We start from the raw sequence: 17,558 nt of genomic DNA on the forward strand, positions 1-17,558 counted from the left end.
CAGAATGTGGCAACACAGATCCCAGGGCCACCGTTGTATAGGTGTGGAAGTCCAGGCCCAGAGAGGCTCAGTGTTTAACCCAAGATCACACAGCTAGTATGTGGCAGGGCCAGAGTGTGAGTCTTAATGGACTGTGTCCAGAGTCTATGCTCTTCTTATGTGGCAAAAATTAGAATTCTCAGAAACCTTGGCTTGTTCCACCTCCTCCTTTCTTATGAAGAAGGAGATCCTTCCTGTCCCATTTTGAAACAGGCAAACAGACTGGTGGTCTAATGGCAAACCCATCTCAACACTAGACATGTGGGGATCCACAGATCTAAATCTGCCTCTGTGTGTCTTTGTTTATATAGCCCAAGATCAAAGAATGGTTTATTTTATTTTATTTTAGAGACAGGGTTTCTCTGTGTATCCCTGCCTGTCCTGGAACTTGCGATGTAGATCAGGCTGGCCTTGAACTCACAGAGACACACCTATCTCTGCCTCCCACGTGCTTGGATTAAAGGTGTGAGCCACCACACCTGGCTTGTTTTATTATTTTGAGACTAGATTTTGCTATGTAGCCTGGTTGGCTTGAAACTCTCTATGTAGACCAGGCTAAAGTTTTATTGGTATACAACTGTGTTTTCCAGTGTTCACAGTGTCTATGGCTCCTTCTATGGGCGGAGCACCCAGTAGGTACTTGCTATAATCTACAATCTGTGAGAACACATGTTTTCTAACTCACTATTCTACAAGCTGGCTGTGGGGCTGGAGATGTAGCCAAGCATGGATAAGGCCCTGGGTTCCAGTCTTAGCAACTCTTTATCCCACTGCCCCCCAAAGATTACAGGTGTAAAGTAATAAAGCCTTCAAAAGATACCCTCCAATCTGTTCACTGCTGAGAGGCATGCTCTCGCCATCTCAGAACTTGCTGAGGCAGGAAGGCTGCACACTAAAGACTTCCCATCCCAGAGCTGGGAGGGGCTTTGGGAGAAATGAGGAGAGTTGGGGACTGAGATACGTCCTGGCTTTGTCACCACACCTAGCTAGTTTGTTATTTCTGAATACCTTCTCTAGTCATCCATGCGAAATAACACACACATGTGTAACCATGTGAACACTCATTTAATGGAGATCAGACATGTAGTCTGTGCCCTTGCTTCAACTCTGTGCTCTCATAGGCTCGGTGGTCACTCCTCCATTCATTAGTTTAGTAGCCCAGGCTATCCCAGGTTAGATGGAGTGCTCACTTGAAGCCAGGTAGCCCCTGCCTCACAGTGCATGCTGTGCGGACAGGCATGCAAATGGCTAGTGAATGAGACAGGTGTGAAGTAAGGCACGGGAAGACAGCACTGTCTAGCACAAGGCCATCTGCAGTTGCCTTGTGAGGTAGCCTGGGCTGTGACTGCAAGAAGGGGATGGGAAACTGTGTGTAACAGTGTGTGGTGATTTGTGAGGCAAGAGGTTTCTGGGAGGCAGAAGAGAAGTGTCCTTTCCCAGGGAGACGTGTGGACGGTTCATGTGTGGAGATGAGATGTGGCCGCAGTCATGAGGAAAGCCAAGAGGAGAAAGGTGACTCAGACAGTGGGAGTCCCCTTTTGACTAACACCGAGGCGGGTGTGGTGGCCTCTAGCAGGTTCTTCATCCCTCAGCCTGTTCCCAGAAGTGGGGTTGGGGATGGTGCAGAGCAGGGAAATAGGGTGAGGCCATCAGGGACCAGAGCCTGTGGCCCCTGAGAAGGTAGCTAGAGGTCTGAGCTGGGAAGGGAGGCTCGGCCTTTGGCTTTTGTTCTTTGATGCCTGACTCTACACTGGTGCTGGGTTCAGATGCTGCCACCCCAACATCTTACCTCTGCTGGGTTTCTGCACTGGAAGACAGTCCCACAGCCTCATCTACCCCTACATGGCAAATGGCTCTCTGCAGGACAGACTCTGGGCTCAGGTAAACCAGCGGGTCATGGGCTGTGGTCATAGAACAGAACACATAGCTCTTGCCTAGGGGTCAAGTTACGGACTTTCAAAGAGTGTAAAATCTTCAATGCAGACATCAATGTATCCCTTATTTCAATTTATTTTTATTTATCTTTTTGTTGTTGTTGTTTTGGAGACAGGGTCAGCAGTAGCCAGGTTAGCCTTAAACTTGCTATATGGCAGACAGTGACTTTGAAGTTCTTGTGCTCCTGTCTTTACTTCCCAAGTGCCTGGAGTACAAGTGTGTGCTACCGTGCCTGGTCTATGCAGTGCTGGGGAATGAAACCCAGGCCCTGGATAGGAGCAGACAGTTTAAACTGATCTCCATCCCCAGCTGCCCCCTCCCCTTCTTTGTAGAGCTCTAGACAGACAAGGCAAGTGCCCCCCGCCCCCCACTGAGCTAAACCCCAGCCCTACATGTCCATTTCATACCCAAGGAAACAGAAGCTCAGAGGCTTCAAGTATCTTTCCAAAGTCACACAGCGCATGTGTGTCTGATCTTGGACTTTCAAGTAGCCCTGTTTGATACAAATAAGATCATCTCAAGGTAGTACATCATACTGGCTGAGCCCTGTGACCAAGGATGAATTCGAAGGGTCCAAGAATAGGCTATAAGCACTTTAGTATGGTTCAGGAGTGACCCTTTTTATTCCTTCTCCTTCTCTTAGGGCGACTCAGACATGCTGCCCTGGCCACAGCGTGCCAGCATCTCCTCAGGGCTGCTTCTAGCTGTGGAACACCTGCATAGCTTGGACATCATCCACGGCAACGTTAAGAGGTGAGGGGGCAGGATGAACTAGGCCTGCTCCCCAGGCCTGGCTTTGAGAAGGAGGCCAGCTCCTGTTCTTGTCTGTCTGTCTGTCTGTCTGTCTGTCTCTCCCCTCCCTCCCTGCTTTTCTCTACCTCTCTTCCCTTGAAGACCTTAGCTCTCTCTTCAGGTCCTCAAAATCCAGTATTTCTGAGGTGTGCCCTCTGCTCATGCCCAGTACGTGAAGCTGTCTGTCACTTGGTCTGTGGCCTTTCTGGTTTAGTTTCCCAGAAGGCCACAGTACCCTAAACATTTGACTCGGGAGCCAGCATGCACTCTGTCTGGGAGCTGTGCCAGCCTTGGGATTGGAGCTCCCCTTTTAAACTTTACTCAGTACCTGCCTTACCTGTCTGTTAGTGATAGGTCTTGTCAGGGATGTCCCCAGCATCTTAGCGTCAAATTTCCAAGAGCAAGAGAAATGGAACCACGGGAGGGATTCCAAGAATCTAAGGCATTTAGCAGAACCAGCTCCATGACCATAGGTCTTGTGGTTCCGAGAGGTGTCCTCAAAAACCCTTTCCTCTTTCCTCTCCTGACTTTGAGGATTTTGATGGCACCGTCATGCTGGGCGTACTCTGACGTCAAGCTGCATCCCGACTCTTTTTCAATTTCTTGCTTTCCTCCCACACAAATCCTCACCCCTAAGACTGGATTGTTTCATGGCTCCCCATTCCTCCTCTGCTTCCCCACTTATTTGATCAGGGAGTCATCTCCCCATGTTGCAAGGTTTCATGGTTTATTGTGATTTCTTAACCTTGTAGTGAAGCGGCTTGCCCACATTTACTTATGTACGCCTCTAATTGTAGATATTGGAGATTCTGGCTATTATAAAAAGAATATTTAACCTTTTTTTTTTTGGTTGTTGTTTATTGAGACAAAGTCTTGCTGTAGAGCAGAACTGGCCTCTAACTGACAGTGTAGCCCAAGCTGACCTGAAGCTCACTGTGTAGCCTACGCTGGCCTCGAAATTCCAGTGGCCTCCTATCTTGGTTTCCTGAGGGCTGAGATTATAGGTGAGCTGCCACTGTGTCTGGCCTGGTGTCTTCTTTTTCAAATACTGCTTGGTGGGCCAGTGAGCTGACTCAGTGGGTAAAGATGATTGCTGTCCAGCCTGAATTTGATCCCTTGAATCTAAATGATGGAAGGAGGGAGCCAACTTCTGCAAAACATCCTACTGAGCTCCCCTGGCAAGATGCAGCCGGCATGCATGCTCCCTCCCCACACACAAATGCAATAAAATAAAATACTGCTAAGGTTAGTTCTAGACACGGAGCCTGGTTTTTCGTTCCCATCCCCTCGGGAATTCTCTCTCTGAGTTAACTCCCTCCAATTATGACTAGATCAAAGGATATTTTCACTTCTCTTTTTAAAAATTTAAAACATGCTCCCCTTCCTTACAACCTCAGCAAACTGAGTTATAAAGGATGCTAGTGTTTGGATTTGCCCTGGTGAGGCCAGAGCTTGTGGTGGGAACAGCTTTGGAAGAGTCTAGGCCAGTACAAGCAGTGGGCTTGGCCTGCTCTGCTGGCTGGGGCTGGCATCAGTGGGGAGTGGAAGTCTGCATCTCTGGTCATACTTCTGGGGCCACTAGGTTAATTTTCTATTCCATTTCCATTTAGTGGAGTGAGTGGGCTTCCAAGGCCCTGCCCATTTATGGCTGGCTATATTATGTCGAATGTCTTCTGTGACCACCTCCCCTTCCACTCGCAGGGCTGACGTTGCCCAATGCTAAATTGTTTGGCCAGTGTGTTTCCATGGTAACCTTTTCTTTCCAGAATTCAAAGGTTCTCTTCACTTGTTTTCCCACAGTGCCAACGTTTTGCTGGACCAGCATCTTAACCCCAAGCTGGCTCATCCTGTAGCTCATCCGTGTCCCGACAATAAAAAGACGAAATACACCGTAATGAAGACTCACCTGTTCCAGGCCTCAGCTGCATATCTGCCTGAAAACTTCATCAGAGTGGGGCAGCTGACCAAGCAAGTGGACATCTTCAGCTGTGGAATTGTAAGCATTTCCCTTTCTGCCCACAGGCTGTCTGTAAGCATGGGGCTTGCATGGAGTTACAGCAGAGGCTGGGAGACTGTGGCCACAGGCCGGACCCGAGACAAAGGCATCCTCTGAAATCACTGATTTTACTTGTTCTTAGTGTGTGGGGTGTGGTATGAGGGTGTAGTTTAGATGTCATGTTCAGGTACTGTTGACCTGAGCTAGGGATAGCCTCTCTCATTGGCCTAAAGCTCACCAGTGAGGCTAGACTGTGACCAGTGAACCCCAAGGATCCTCCTGTCTCTCTGTCTCCCCAATGTTTGGATTACAAGTGCATACATACCACAATGTCTGGCATTTTCATATGGGATCTCAGGATCAGAGCTTAAGTCCTTATGTTCACAAGGTGATCATTCACTGACTGACATGTCTCTAGTTTACCCCAACTTCCCCCATGCCCCCATTTTTGGTGCTGGAGATTATACCCAGGTCCTCAGACATGCTAGACATGTGTTCTATCATTGAGCCATACTACCCAAATTTTTGTGATGAGGTGTCACTGGGTACTTGTAGTCCAGTCTAGCCACCAACTACGATCCTGCCTCAGACTTCTGAGTACTGGAACTGTAGATTCGTGCCTAGCTGCCATGGTCTATTTTTGTATGGCTTCTGAGCTATAAGTGATTTTCATGGTTAAAAAAGGTTTACATAGCTGGACATGGGGATACATGTCTGTAATCCCAGCACTTGGAAGGCCAAGGCAGGAAGATTGCTTTTTAGTTCAGGCTAGCCTGAACTCACATGGTGAGTTCTAGGTCAACTTGACCTTGTCTTAAAAACTCTTAAAAGATGGTAAAGAGGTATATACAGAAACTGTATATGGTTGGTGATTCTGTGGGCTGCAGATGTTATCTCTCGACTTCCTGCTTCTTGGCCACACTGTTGGCTTACCCACCTATTTCTCTGTCATGCTTTTTCATCACACTTTCATCAGTGACCATCCACCTCTCCTGCATACTCCCTGCCTCAGGACCAGGTGCCGGGTGCTCAGGGCATAATGTAAAGCATCTGTAGTCCGAACCTGATCGTCTGCTCAGTTTATCTTTAGGACACACTGAATCCTTTTGATGTCTGCAGAATCGATGTGTTAAAAGGGCTGAAAGGACAGATAGGTTTGGAAGATACTGTCTAGCTAGATTTTCATTATAGAGTCAGTAGGGGCTGACCCTATGACCTGGTTGTTGCGAACCCACCAGAGAACTCCACTTCACGGCAGAACCTTGTTTTCTTGCCGTGTCTGTCCGACTCGGTGTCCCATAGAACCACAGAATGTTCCCAGAATTAGGAAACGCTGCCCGAGAAGCACAGTTTGTTGCCTGCAGCCAAATTCCGGCTGACTGTTGCGCTCAGGGCTCTGCATCTGCCTCCCCATCTTGAACTCTCTGCTTCCTCTTTGTGACCACAGCCTCCTGTCTGTTCACATCTGCCTCTGAAGCCCTCGTGGGCTACCTTCTGCCCTCAGCTGGACCTCTGTATTTCAGATTCAGTTCCTTTTGCCCCTAGCTAGCCACTCTGCTGGTTCCCATCCCCTCCCCCACTTCATCCCCAAAGTTCCCTGTGAGTGCTTCAGTGCTAGGCAGTCCTACTTGGAGGACCAGTGGCTCTCTGCTGGGGGTGGGGGGCAGAGGGAGTTTCAGGGGAGCCTAGGCAATTTAGGAAGACTGTACCTCAAAACAAACAGAACAGAATAAAACAAAACAAAAATTAAAACAAGTCAAAACAAACCAATAGGGCAGACTCTCTGACCACCAGGTAGTATGGCCTAGTGCAGGACAGGCACTCCTTCCCATCCCATGTTTGGGCCTTAGTTTTGCCTTCTGGAAAGTGGGGTATTAGTGGTACTTGTAGAGTAGTAATGGGGCTGGGTGTGGGGGCACATACCTTTAATGCCAGCACTCAGGAGGCAGAGGGGCAGAGGGCCATAGGGCCAGAGGGCCAGAGAGGCAGAGAGGCAGAGAGGCAGAGAGGCAGAGGCAGCTGATCTCTGTGGATTCAAGGCCAGCTTGGTCTACAAAGTGAGTTCTAGGGGAGTCAGGGCTCTATAGAGAGACTTGTAAAGTAAGTAAGTAAGTAAGTAAATTAATTAATTAATTAATTAATTAAAAAAAGAGAGTAATAGGATGTTGTGTATACATGGGTATTATAGTATTAGTATGTGTGTGTGTGCATGTGTGTGCATGTATGTGCATGTGTGTGGGTGTACATGTGTACATGTGTGTGTGCACGTGTGTGTAGATGTGCACATGCCATACTGCAAGTGGAGGTCAGAGAACAACTATCTGGAGTTGTTGCCTTTTTCTGGCCACCTTGTGGGATTGAACTCAAGTAGTGTGGCCTGCATGCCAGTGCTTCATCCTCCTGTCTGCTGTGTCTCAGTGTTTTTATGCCCACTAAGTGACCCTTGTCAGGGACTTGTTCCTTCCAGAATCACATGGCTGAGACAGAGGAGATGTCTATCTCCTGGTTTGTTTTCCTCTGTTTCTCTCTTCCTGCAAGGACCTTGCTGGCCTCCCCTTTTCAACTGGCTGCAGACCCTTTTCTGTCGTGTGCTCTGTGCTGCCCCCTCCTGGCCACTGCCGGCATGCTCCTCGTTACCCCCAGAGCAGAAGGGTGTGGGAGAGACTTAACAGAAAGGACTGCTGCTCACCCTGCTGCAGAGCTTGCTCTACCACGTGACACATGAAGACTGTGGCCCAAGTTTCAGTTCCCAGCCCTGGGGCTCACTTCTGCAGAGTGGGACTGGGAGTCCAGGCTTCTGTGTCTGTCTCCTACTTCTGTGGGGTTTTGTTTTGTTTCTTTTTTTTTTTTTTTTTTTTCTTTTTGGTTTTTGAGACAGAGTTTCTTTGGATAGCCTTGGCTATCCTAGAACTAGCTCTATAGACCAGACTGGCCTCGAACACAGCGATCCACCTGTCTCTGCCTCCCGAGTTCTGGGACTTAAGGTGTGCACCACCACTACCTGGCTCACTCCTGCATCCTTACACTGCTGAGAATCCCATGAAAGGCAGGCTTGCTCTTCGCACAGGTACATATGACAGCACATGTGACCTGGGTGTTGGCTTAGGGCTCAGGGCTCAGGGCTGTGCCCTTGTGAGTGAATGAAAAAATCCTGGTGGTGTGGCAAGATAATTAGGAACTCAAGGCCACCCTCAAGTACAGAGTAACTTCAAAAGACTTTGTCTTAAAAACAAGCAAAGGGGGCTGTTGAGATGGCTCAGTGGGTAGCGGTGCTTGCTGCCAAGCCTGACACCTGAGATCCAGCTCTGGGACCCACATAGTGGAAGGAGAGCAGGAGAGCTCCAGTTCCCACAAGTTGCTCTCTGACTGCTACACAAGTGCCATGGCACATGGATACACACACACACACACACACACACACACACACTCTCACACACACTCAATAAATAAATGTAATAATAATATTAACAACAATAATATCAGAAAAGACGAAGCCTTTGTCATTGTCTAAATCTTTTGCTGACTGTGTGTAGATCATGCCAACTCTGTGTTTTCTCCTATCCAGGTATTGGCAGAGGTCTTCACTGGCATCCCTGCGATGGACAAGGACCGCAGTCCAGTTTACCTGGTAAGAGATCCAGTCTCTTTTGGTTGGTTGGCTGGTATCCTTGGGCACACACGTTCATGTGAGTAGGGAGGGCCTTGTCCACCACATACAAAGGTCTCAGGACTCAGTCCTGAGCTCTCGGCATCTGCCGCATCTTTCCACGTCTCCGCTTTAGGGGCACAGCGGCTCACGCTGCATGTGTGTATGCAACTGCTCAGCCTCATTCTAGCCTTGGTTTTCTTCTCTTTTTCTTTCTTTTCTTATGGTCTAGGCTGGCTTTGAATTCTTGGTCATCCTTCTGCCTCAGCCTTCTTTTGAGTTCTAGGATTACAGACTTGTGCCACACAGTCAGCTGCAGCCCTCTGAGTGAGCCTCTTTCTCTGTCTCAGCCTGCCTTCCTTTTCTTTGGTGAGTCCTTGCATTTGCTAATCAAGTACGTGGTTTGTCATTTTGTCAAATGGTTTCACTCACTAGTTGCTCTAATTTTCCTGGGCTCTGGGAGTTGGCTTTCGAGACTTGCCTGGGTTCATGGTTGATGCTTCTGTCAAGAACGCTTTGTCCTAGCCTGTGCGCAGCCTTGACAACAGAGTCGAGTTCCCCACGCCTCACTGCTAGTAGCAGCTTCTCTCAGTGCAGGCTACAGATAAGATCTCTCTTCCCTGGAGGGTCACAAGGGTAGAGTTCTGGGAACTGTTTGTGGATCCCTTCTCTTTGTGGTAACTTGTTTCTGTCTGCAAACCACTCATGTGCTTCAACTGTTACATGCTGATTTCCCCTTCCTCGAACGCTGTTGTTTCCTCAAAGATAAAGTTAAAAGTTCATGCTTACACAGGAGCCCAGTGAGTGCCAGAAGCGCCACGCCAGCCTTAGGTATTGAATCCCTGATGGCGTCAGCCATGTTGCATTCCCAGATCCTGAAACCACCTACTCGCTGACTGGGGAAATGGAGGCACAGTGGGGCTTACATTTTTATGTCTCCCTCTGAGATAAAATATTGTTATAGTGCCCAGCTAGCCTTGAACTCCTGGGCTCAAGCAATCCTCCTACCTTAGCCTCCTGTGTAGCAGGAACCATATATATGTCTATGACACCATACCTGCCTAGCTTTTATTTTTTAAATTGTTTTAAATTCTTCTTTTAACATTACATCACCAATTGCAGTTTGTCTCCCCCATTCTTTCCAGTCCCACCCACCCTCTCTTCCCCACCCACTCCTCCTCAGTTTCTCTTGGAAAAACAAAACAAAAAATCCCAGCATGCTTCCCAGGAATATCAACCAAACACAATATAACAAGACTGTGACAACATAATTTAATACGACTAGGCACAAGCCGAAATATCAAGGCTGGATGAGGCAACCTAGTAGGAAGAAAAGGGTCCCAAGAGTAGGCACAAGAGTCAGAGATAGATATCGCTCACTCCAAATGTTAGGAGACCCATAAGAACACCAAGCTACACAAGCAAAAAGTATGTGCAGACCCATATAGGGTCTGTGGTTTTTGCTTCAGTCGTAGTAAGCCCCTGTGAGCCCTGCTTAGTTGATTCTATGGACTGTGTTTTCATGATCTCCTCAACCCCTCTAACTCCCACAGTCCTCCCTGTCTTTTGCGGGATTCCCCTGGCTCAGCCTAGTGTTAGACATCTGTTCCCATCAGTTGGGGGATGATGCCTCTCTGGTGATATTTGGGCAGGCGTTGATCTGTGAGTATAGAGCAGAATATCATTAGGAATTATTTCATTGACTTTTTTTTTTTTTTTGCCAGTTGTGTTTGGAGGCTGGAGAAGGCCTTGTAGAGGAAGAGATGACTGAGTGAGTGACTAGAGTGGACCAAAGGACAGAGACTAGGTAGGGATGCATTTTAGGTGGCAAAACCAAGCCTCACTATGTAGCTCAGGCTAGCCTTGAATTTATAGACCTCTTCCTCAGTCTCTTATAGTGCGCTGGGGTTACAGGTGCATGTTGTCACAGTGAGCTTTAAAATGCTGTGTGTTTTATAATATGTAATTATAAATATGTACATATTTATATGTACATAGATATGACCCCTGTTGATGCTTACAACCCCTCCCCCTAGGTCCCCAGTTCTCCCTCTTCGTTTCGATTCTGTTGAAGAAGCTGCTTGCAGTTGGTAGTGCCTGTGACTCCGATTTTAGCAGGGTGGGTGCAGTCAAGGGTGACCTGCTTTTTGTTCCTTTTTACTGCAAGATTTATTGCAGGTACTGCTGAACCAGCAGAAGCCAAAAGGGCCTGTGTACGTGTTGAGAAGATTAATTCATGAGGCTGTCAAGATGACTCTGAAGTTAAGGGCACTTGCAGGCACCTCCAGAGGACTGAGTTCAGATCCCAGCACCCATGTCAGGTGGCTTACAACCTGTGACTCCAGCTGCAAGAGATCTGATGCTGCCTTTTGGCTTCTGCAGACACACACATGACAAACACACAGTCACACACGCACATAAATAAATAAAAATAAATCCTAAAAAAAAAAAAAAAAAGATTAAATTGGGGCTGGAGAGATGGCTCAGCAGTTAATAATATGTACACCACTCTTGCAGAGGATTGAGTTTGGTTCCCAGAACCCGCAGCCAGTGGCTTACTACCTGGATCCTGTAACTCCAGCTCCAGAGGATCTGACGCCCTCTTCCGAGAGTATCTGTGCTCACACACACATACCCACACACAGACACACATACCTACAAATAAATAAAAATAAAACTCTTTTTTTTTTTTTTTTTTGGTTTTTTGAGACAGGTTTCTCTGTGTAGTCCTGGCTGTCCTGGAACTCACTCTGTAGACCAGGCTGGCCTCGAACTCAGAAATCCGCCTGCCTCTGCCTCCCAAGTGCTGGGATTAAAGGCGTGCGCCACCACTGCCGGTTTATGAAACTCTTTTAAAAAGATTAAATTATAAGTGCTAGGCATTTATACATTTAAAAAAATGTATAAATGCAAAAAGGAAAAGGGGGCTTGGGATAGGGGTTTTCTAAGGGGGGGGGATGGGGAAAGGGGATGGCATCTGAAGTGTAAATAAAATATCTAATAAAAAAATAATAATAAAAAAAATAAGTGCTAGGCATGCGGTTAAGTGCTATGCGAACGACGATCATCAGTATTTGCTGTGTGTATATATTACAAATGGCAGACATATTTATTGGAAGTGGGCTATTGAATATTTTTCTGTCTGGTGTCCTATTTTGTGCTGTGAGGTCCATTATTGGGTTTGTATTTGTGTGATACCCAGGAATAGGCATTTTGTGTTTCCATTTTCTATTGGAGCCACTGAATTGGGACAGGTTAAGCCATTGCAGATGCATTGTTGGATGGCCTAGGGAATGCCCTGTGCAGTCTCCAGTGACTGGGTGCTCAACTTGTTTATGCCTTTTAGACATCTTGCCACACCCAGCATCTCACCTGGACTTCCTCACTCTCTCCCAACAGAAGGATTTGCTTCTCCGTGAGATTCCCAGCAGTACTTCCTCAGTCTACTCCAGGAAGACAGGCATGGGGAAGGCTCTGGTAAAACAGATCTGCCAGAAGCATGTGGAGAGGAGGGCGGGGCTGCTGCCTGTGGCCTGTGAGGAAGCCTGGGCCACCGCTGTGAGTGTCTGCCTGCAGAGGCGCAATGCCAGCGTGGAGGAGGTGAGCTCTCTGCTGTCTGTCTGCTGCCTCACCTAGGAAGCCTTACATGGGGGTGATGCAATAAGCCAAGTTTAGCCTTGATTGTCCACAGTAAAACCTACCAGGGCCATTGCAGCAATCAGGGTTGCCGTGTGGGTCATGGGGGACCCTGAGGCTGGGTATCTGGCTGGAGCCTTTTGTGGGAGCCAATCTCTTCCTGTCTGTCCCTTGGCCTGCTTTCTCTCCTGGTCTGTAACTGCCCTGTGGCATTTCCTCTACCCTCTTGGAAAGAATGTCTTGGAGTGGCCCACATTGTGGTCCTAAGCTGAGCTGGAATGAGTGTACAAAGTCCTTTCACTAACTACAGAGGACCAGTCCATCTGAGCAAGCCATTCCCGTCCTGCTGTCCTGGAGTTCCTGGTCTTTGCATGAGAGTTGTCTGCGTGGTAGTCACCTGGATGGTGTATGACACGACTCTCTGTGTCGAGCCTGGCAGGGAACTAAACCCAGAGTTAGAGGGCTCTGGAGGCCCAGTAGGATTTTCCAGCTCACTAAGGATTTCAGAAGAGCAGTACACAAGCAGAGACAAGCAGATGTATTCTAAGCAGCGGCCCCCTGCCTCCCGTGCCCGCCACCCCCACCCCCACCCCCACCTCCAGCCATTCACATTCATTCAGACCTTCAGTTATTCATTCCATCAATGGTTTGGTGTGTCAGGCAGGGTTTGGGTAAAGGTACCATAATGAGGAGATGGCAAAATACACCGATTTAAGCAAGACAAAAGTTTGCCGCCTTTGGGTTAATGGCTTGGGTGTGGGTAACCTGGGCTGCAGTGGCTAACCATGCTGGCTAAAAAGTTTCCATTTCAGAGTTCAAGGTGGTAACTATCGCTCAGTTTGTTGCTCAATCCGTTGCATCTGCTTTCCAGCCAGAGAAAGAGAGTTAAAAGAAGAGGACACACTCTTACATTCTCTCTTCCTTTTATTTGATTATTTTGTTTTGTTCTTGTGGGTATCTTGCCTGCATGTATGGCTGTGCATCACTTTTGTGCCTGGTGCTGTATAGGCCAGCAGAGGGCATCAGATCCCCTGGAGTTACTGACAGTTGAGAGCTGCCATGTGGGTGCTGGAAATTGAACCTTGGTCCAATGGAGAATCAGCCAGTGCTTTTAACTGATGAGCCATCTGTTTAATTCCTCTCCCCCTACCTTTTTTTTTTTTTTTTCTAAAGACTGTGTGTGTGTGTTTCTGTGTGTGTTTCTGCATATTCGGGTGTCAGAGGAAGCCAGAGAGTATTTTGGGTTTCCTGGAGCTGAAATTACAGGTATTTGCGAGCCATCTACTCTGGGTTCTGGGAGATGAACTCAGGTCTTCTGCAGGAGCAGCAAGGCCTCGTCATCTCTGAGCCAGCCCTCCAGCCCCATCTCCCTTCCTTTTAAAAACATGACTAAGAAATGTACACATCAGTTTTTGCATACCTCATGCATTACACAGGGCTACAGAGGACTGCACTCTTTAGCATGGCAAAATGCTTCTTGGGCATCTAATTGAACTTTTATCTGGATACTTAATATTTGAACCAGATCTTGAAGGATGAGCCATTTGCCATGTCTACTAAAGGGGATAGGACATTTCAGCTATAAAAAGAAAGAGAGAAAGAAAAGGAGAAAAAAGAGAAGAGGAGAGGGAGAGGGAGAAAGAGAGAGAGAGACAGAGAGAGACAGACAGAGAGAGACAGACAGACAGACAGAGAGAGAGACAGAGACAGAGAGACAGACAGAGGTGGTGCTAACCACAACCAGGCTTGAACTTGAATGATCCATGGCCCTGCCGGGTCTAGTCCACTGAGCTGTTCTGCCATGTGTTGGCTTATTTAACTATTGTGTATTGTATGTGCACTTGTACATGGAAGTTGTGCAGGAACTTGTGAGAGTCAGTTCTTTTCTTCCACCATGTGGATTCTGTGGATGGAACCCAGCCCTCTGGGCTCAGTAGGATGTGCCTTTCTAGGGTGGATTCATCTCCCCTCTCCCTGCTTCTATCTTTTTGGGGACAGGATCTCTCTCACACTGTGGCTCCTGGTAGCTTTGAACTTGAGTCAGTTTTCCTGCCTCAGTCTCCTAGGTCCTGGGATTATGCATGTGAGCCACCACCCCTGGCTTTATTATCTGCCTGCTTGTTTGTTTTTCAGATGCTATCTCTTGTAGCTCTGGCTGGCTTTGAACTTCATACTTAGCAAAGTGGCCGTGAATTCTTGCTGCTGTATCTGCTTCTCAAGTTCTAGGATTAGAACAGGCTTCCTTCATCCTGTTAGACTCTGATAGTTTTGTTTTATAAAAAATCCATAGCAGCTGGGTGTGGTGACACACACTGCTTTAATCTATCAGCACTTGGGAGGCAGAGGCAGACAGATGTCTGTGGGTTCAAAGCCAGACTTGTCTACAGAGTGAGTTTCAGACAGCCAGGACTCTGTAGGAAGACACTGTCCCCCTTCCCGCCCCCCCGCCCCCCCAAAAAAAGAAAACGCAAACCAAAAAACAACAAAAATCATTGTGATCATATGATCATATGTAAAATAAATGAATTCACATGGGGTTTTAAAATTAAATTTAGAAGTATGTGTGTGTGGGGAGAGAGAGAGAGAGAGAGAGAGAGAATGAGAGAGAGAGAGAGAGAGAGAGAATACTTGTGTACATATATGTGTGCATGTACATATGCCATGACACAGATATCAAAGTTAAAGAACAACTTCCAGGAGTTCCCTCCTTCAATCGTGTGGATTCTGGGGCTTGAACTCCGATTGTCAGTCTTGGCAGAAAGTACATTTACCTACTGTGCTATCTCACCAGCCTATACACTGATTTTTTTTTTTTTTTTTGCAAGGCCCTGAGGAAATGAACTTTTCTTATTAAGGGTGAGCAGTATGTATAGCGAGCAGTAGTGCAGGTTAGCCACTTGGGATGCTAACACGACAGCTGAAGCAGCTGCTTACGGCCAGCTTGGGCTATAGAGTGAGTTCAAGGCCTGGATACAGTATAATGAGCTCCTAGCTCAGACATAAGAGACAAAGGAGAAGGGCCCACTGTAGCTCTATGTAGTGTGTTTGCCTAGCATACACAACAAAGGCTCTGCACTCAACTCAAGGTCTTAGAGACACATGCAGACGCTTGCCCACACCTGACCCAGTCATTGCCATCAGAAGTTTGCAGTGCAGTGATTAGACCATCTGGGGTCACACGTTCATCTGTGGCTCTCTTTAAGGCAGGGTGCCCTATTCCTGTGACTGCAGCAGGCATTTGATTATGACTCCCAGGAGACCATGTGGTGGCCTTTGGCTTTTGAAAGGACCAGTATGGGCACAAGACATTCTCAGACCAAGTGCTCAGTGCAAATGAGATTTATTTCCTCAGAGGAGCAAGCAGGGGGTGAGGGGTGGGAGAGGGTGTGAAAGCAGAGGCAGCAGCAAGAGAAGCAAGCAGACCAGAGAAGCAAGAGAGGGTGTTTCTGCAAGAGAGGGTGGGGGTTGTAAGGTGTGTGTGGGGAGGGGTCTGCTAGGGTGAGTTGGTAAATCCTGGCTGAACATATTAGCCAAAAAATGAATTTTGTTTGTTGGACCTTGGTGTTTTGTCTCAGGAATGAGTCAGTGTCCAAATAAGGGAATAGACCTTGAGGGCTAGCTTTAGGAATGTAATGGTTTTTAGCAAGAGAGAGAAAAATGGGGTAAAAGGGCAAAACCTGTTTGCTCTGCTGGGGGAGGGGCCGAGTTTGTCATGCTTATACTTGCTCGAGCCCCTTCAGCTTTAATGCCAGTACCTGATCAGCCTCTTGTCTGTCTCCCCCTCCAAGGCTCGACTCTCCATGGTTGGGGTGGAGGAGCAGCTCCGAGGGCGGCTGTCCCTCCCTTGGAGCAGGGTTTCTGAGGACACAGGCTCCTCTTCCAATACCCCAGAGGAAACCGATGATGTTGACAATTCCAGCCTCAGCGTCCCCTCTTCTGTTATGGTGGTGTCGTGCCCAAGGGTTGCCTCCTCTCCACTCTCCACGGGAAGTGGAACAGCACAGCCATCTACCAGTGGGAGACAGGAGACCGACTCCTCAGAGGTTTGCACAGGCCTACAGCCACCCCAGGACGGTAAGCTTGGAAGGGCGAGGTGTCCATGCAGAATCACTTCTGTGACCCTAACTTAGGCCATCCTGCCCCCCAGCCACCCCCATTTCCTTTTTCTTTTCTTTTTTTTTTTTTTTTGGTTTTTCAAGACAGGGTTTCCCTGTATAGTTCTGGCTGTCCTGGAACTCACTCTGTAGACCAGGCTGGCCTCGAACTCAGAAATCCGAACTCAGAAATCTGCCTGCCTCTGCCTCCCAAGTGCTGGGATTAAAGGTGTGTGCCACCACCACCCAGCCACCCCCCATTTCCTAATTCATGGTTTTCTTTAGTAATCAGGCATTCACTGCGCAGCGGATACACAAAGAGGAAGTTGAGCTTACCAGCGACTATTTATTTCTGACCACTCTCTTGCTTCCTAGGCCTTTCACACCTCCATCTCTGTACTGCACCCTGGTCACACCTACTGCCCATTTGCTGGGACAACCCAGTGGCTGTCCTCAGCCTTGCTCCACTGCTGCCTCTGGCTCATTACTTCTTCTTCCAGGATCCAGAGACAGTGATGTGTACTTATTTTTAAAGTTTAAAATCTTATTTTATGTGTATGGGTGTTCTGTCTCTGTGTATGTCTGTGCAATACATATGTACAGTATCTGAGGAGGCAAGATACCCTGGAACTGGAGTTGTAGATGATTGTGAGGTACCATGTGGGTGCTGGGAATCGAACCTGAGTTGTCTAGAAGAGCAAGCAGCAAGTGTTCTTAACTGATAAGCCATCTTTCCAGTCCTGAGATTTTAATTTTTTGATGTATTTATGTATGCATTTGTGGTGTTGGGGACTGGATGTAGGCCCTCATGGTTGATATATATATATATATATATATATATATATTAATTTTGAGACAGTGTGAGTCTCATGTAGCCTAGAATAATATGGACCTTCCTATATAGCTGAGGATGACCTTGAACTCCTGATCCTCCTGCCTTCACTTCCCTAGTGCTAGGATTACAGAACTGGTAAGATGGCCAGTAGGTAAAGGTGCTGGCTTCAAAACTGACTTATGATCCTAGTTTATCACAATGGAAGGAGAATATTGATGCCCTGATCTCTACAAACACATATTGTCATGCATGCACATGCTTGTGTAGGTACATGTGTGCATGCACACATACACAGCAAAGGAAAAAAATAGTTTGAGATAGTTTCACCTGGGGTATCTCATGAATCCTTGTCTATTTATTTTGGGGTTGCTGGTATGTACTATTATGCTCTTCTAGAGTGGTTTATAAAAACACACCACATGGCACATACCTGTTGTACTTAAAAACACTTCTCTGGGTCCAGCAGGACCTTGTGTGGTCCCTCTTACCTGCCTTCTCCTTGCCAATCACTTCTAAAGACACCCTCCATCACTGGCACTTGGGTCCAAATATGCCAGGCTTCCTAGTGAAATAAAAGTCGAGGCC

At 47.5% G+C, this 17,558-nt stretch overlaps 1 protein-coding gene across 1 annotated transcript in view; it reads left to right on the forward strand.

Moving 5' to 3' along the window:
- Irak2 (interleukin 1 receptor associated kinase 2) overlaps positions 1–17,558 on the forward strand; it is a 55,053-nt gene that overhangs the window by 34,968 nt on the left and 2,527 nt on the right. Inside the window, exons 7-12 of the mRNA XM_034512415.2 lie at positions 1,806–1,920; positions 2,618–2,727; positions 4,567–4,762; positions 8,328–8,390; positions 11,808–12,008; positions 15,833–16,118. Of these exons, the coding sequence (XP_034368306.1) occupies positions 1,806–1,920; positions 2,618–2,727; positions 4,567–4,762; positions 8,328–8,390; positions 11,808–12,008; positions 15,833–16,118 (971 nt within the window). The remainder of the gene's footprint in view (positions 1–1,805; positions 1,921–2,617; positions 2,728–4,566; positions 4,763–8,327; positions 8,391–11,807; positions 12,009–15,832; positions 16,119–17,558) is intronic.

Source organism: Arvicanthis niloticus, chromosome 9 (assembly GCF_011762505.2).
Source record: "Arvicanthis niloticus isolate mArvNil1 chromosome 9, mArvNil1.pat.X, whole genome shotgun sequence".
NCBI classification, from domain to species: Eukaryota; Metazoa; Chordata; class Mammalia; order Rodentia; family Muridae; genus Arvicanthis; species Arvicanthis niloticus.